Raw genomic sequence first — 3,226 nt, 5'->3', positions numbered from 1 at the left:
CGAGAGTTTTATGTAAATTGCAACTTGAAGGCGCAAATATATGTTCTACTTAATTTAATTTTTCCTAAATTAAAACTGTTTTAAGTTGCATTATTAGATTTCAGACAAGTTTTTCAACAATTAGACGAGAAATTGTTTTCAATAAATTATTATTATTAGAACTTTTAAAGTTAATGACGCACTTTATATTCTGTAAAATCTTTAAACTTAATTTTTTAAAAGGTCATCCTATTATTTTTTCCTAACTTTTTTTTCCTAACTTTATTAATCTTGTTTTTTTTCGAAGTTTTCTGTGACATAATAATAAAGTCTGCTCTAATTGTATTTTTCATAAAACAATAAAACTTTACAAACATTTGTCAACACAATTTTTTCACTTATCAATATACACATTGAAATTTGTTTCCAAAGATTTTAAATATTTTATTGTTTAAAAAAAAGAAACGTTGGCCGTTTTGAAAAAAATTGAGTTTAGAGATTTTCAGAAAACCGCCACAACACGGCCCATTTTCAATTTTAACAAATTATTTTTAAATTGCGTCAACAATTTTAAAGGATATAAAACTTATAACTTACTGAAAAAAAGAATATTCAGTACAATATCACATATGAAATATTCTAAAAGCATCTGATTTCTAGGAAAAACTTGTAGTTATTTGTAATTTTGTGCGTTTTTCAACGGTTAAAAAAGAAATAGAAAGAAACCTATCAGAAACTACAATCTCTGCTAGAATTCGAGCAATAATATACAATTTCACAATTTCTGCAAAAATACTACAATTTTCCCAATATTGTATTTCATTGTGATATGACCTGATTGTATTTCATTATATTTACTGTGTATTTTTTTATAAATAAAACCAGTCATGTTTATGCACCCAAAAATATAAGATCTTTACTGTCGCAGATTTAAACTGTACAACGTCTTATTGTGCATGGTAATTAAATACTTATTAATTCATTTTTGGTTTCGTCGAATTTCCCAATAAAAAAAGGAAGATTTTCACGTGTGAGCTGAAAGTACGTTGGCCTATTTATTTCGAAATGTTTCGGAGGTGGTTGTATTGGTTCAGGACCTCGCAGGCTCACAATCAGGTCTTTCAAGAAGACTCAATTAAATAAATCTATTGAGCGAATCCATTTCAAATCAGGCGGCTCTTACACTTGAAGTCGCAGAATCTCTCAAGTTAGAAATATGTTGTTTTTTAGAGGAAATTAGGTGATGCGTATTTTTGCGATTTGTGAAAAAACAAATTTTTACGGATTTATACGTATTTGAATTTTTAGCGTTGTTTCTCAAAAAACCCGCACTTATATTTCGTGCCAATTTTTGGTTGAATTTGTACTATCATAAGGAAAATACCCTGTCAGTTTTATGCGGGCTAAATAACTTTTGTGACCAGGAGAATTTTTTTTCATAAAATCAATTTCTCGCGTTTTTCTTGCAAAAAAAATAGATACAAAAAAAATATTAAGAAAATATTTTCCACAGTTAAGATAGTTCTATAAAAATTTCTTTGATTAATTTATGATATCTTACACCATTTCCGAGGAAAATACGAAAAATCAATTTTCATAGGCAAAAAAAATTCTCTTCACTTTAGGCTTATGCAAATACCCACCATTTTTGTTCATTATTTTAGAAGAAAATATGTGCGTATAAAAAAAAATTCCTGTGAGTTTCACGTGGGCTAAACAATTTTTATCGTTAAAAGATTTTTTGTCTAAAATCGAATTTTTAAATGTTTTGCCGAAATAATTTAAGTTACAAAAATAATGCCAAAACAAGAAATTGTTTAAATAAAAAGTTTTTTATCAAAATGTTTCAATATATTTCACATTTATCCAGATATTTTTCAACAGTGATTCCTCTTTGGATCATGAAGGCTGTAATGAAGAATCTGAATAAATGGATAATAAAAATCTAAAACTGTTGGCCCAGGTATTATTTATTTTTTAAATAATTTAAAAGCTCAATCGTATTATTGAAAAATATCTGAATAGATGTGAAATGTATTTAAATATATTGTTAAAAAACTTTTTAGTCAAAAAATTACGCGTTTTGGCATTATTTTTGTAACTTAAATTATTTCAGCAAAGAATTTAAAAACTCGATGTTATAAAAAGAAATCTTCTAACAATAAAAATTATTTAGCCCATATAAAACTCACAAGATATTTTTTAATGATAGTAAAAATTCAACCAAAAATTGGAAAAACATATCACCGTGAGTTTTTTCAGAATCTGGAAAGAAATCTGAAATATCTCAATTAGGTCAAAAGCTATATAAGTTTTAAAAAAAATTACTGTTTTTGAAAAACAAAGCTAAAAATTCCAATACGCATAACTCCGTAACAATTTTTTTTCACAAATCGCAAAAATACGTATCGCCTAATTTCCTCTAACAAACAACATTTTTCTTCCTTAAGAGATTTTGCAACTTCAAGTGTAGAACCTGCCTGATTTGAAATGGATTCGATCTATTCAATTTGAGAATTAATAAGAACTATAATGAACTAATATTCAATATTTAAATTTGATTAAAATAGATGACAATGGCTCAGTTTTATTTTAATAAACTTGCAAATAAGATTCACTTTTGTGCGACATTAAATGACTCGAAACATAAATAAATATAAATTTCTAATGCATTTTTCTGGGACTATGTGAAATGGAAGTTCAAAATTAGGCGTGTGAAATGTTATTGTTATAAGGTATCTTGGTGGCCCATCTTTTCTTATTAAAGTGCATAACGGCAAAATTGAAAGATTTTTTAGTCGTATTATTGAATTCACTGACACTATCAGTAAAACTCACTTGAAAATATCATCATTTATTATATTATAAAAAAATTTGTTTTCATAATTCAATCAAAATAAATCAAATACGCATTTTCGAGTCAAAGGATCTTAATAAAATGAAGTTCCTAATTATTTATATTCTCTTTATTACTAGATATTTATTTATCTATTTTAATTATAATTATCAAACTATTCTATCTGTAAATTGTATAAAGAGTTAAAATTAATTAAATTTTTGGTTCGACAATATGTGCAGAAAAAATAACTGCTTCTTCGTAACTAAGAAACACTAGGGCAGGGTGCTTCACCTCAAATTCTGCTTTGGGATCTGACAATAACATTCTGAATCCGATTTCAAATTCTGAAACATTCAATTTCATTTTACTTTTGTATCGCCTCTGTTTTTTTCTATTTTATTTTATTAG

The 3,226-nt window shown here is 26.3% G+C and overlaps 2 protein-coding genes across 6 annotated transcripts in view; both read right to left on the bottom strand.

Annotated features, from left to right (window-relative positions):
• LOC117171735 (alaserpin-like) overlaps positions 1-3,226 on the bottom strand; it is a 114,008-nt gene that overhangs the window by 34,245 nt on the left and 76,537 nt on the right. The window contains exon 8 of one of the 5 annotated variants that reach the window (XM_033359318.1): positions 3,014-3,162. The exons of 3 other annotated variants lie outside the window; for them this stretch is intronic. In XM_033359318.1, the coding sequence (XP_033215209.1) occupies positions 3,029-3,162 (134 nt within the window). In that variant the 3' untranslated portion in view covers positions 3,014-3,028. Of the gene's footprint in view, positions 1-3,013; positions 3,163-3,226 lie in introns of those variants that run through there. One more of the 5 variants, XM_033359312.1, reaches the window with a different exon arrangement.
• Positions 1-3,226, bottom strand: part of LOC117171736 (probable chitinase 2) — a 149,456-nt gene that overhangs the window by 130,151 nt on the left and 16,079 nt on the right. The window lies entirely within an intron of this gene.

The sequence above is a fragment of the Belonocnema kinseyi genome, chromosome 4 (genome assembly GCF_010883055.1).
Source record: "Belonocnema kinseyi isolate 2016_QV_RU_SX_M_011 chromosome 4, B_treatae_v1, whole genome shotgun sequence".
Lineage (NCBI taxonomy): Eukaryota > Metazoa > Arthropoda > Insecta > Hymenoptera > Cynipidae > Belonocnema > Belonocnema kinseyi.
This window is presented reverse-complemented; position numbering and strand designations above follow the sequence as displayed.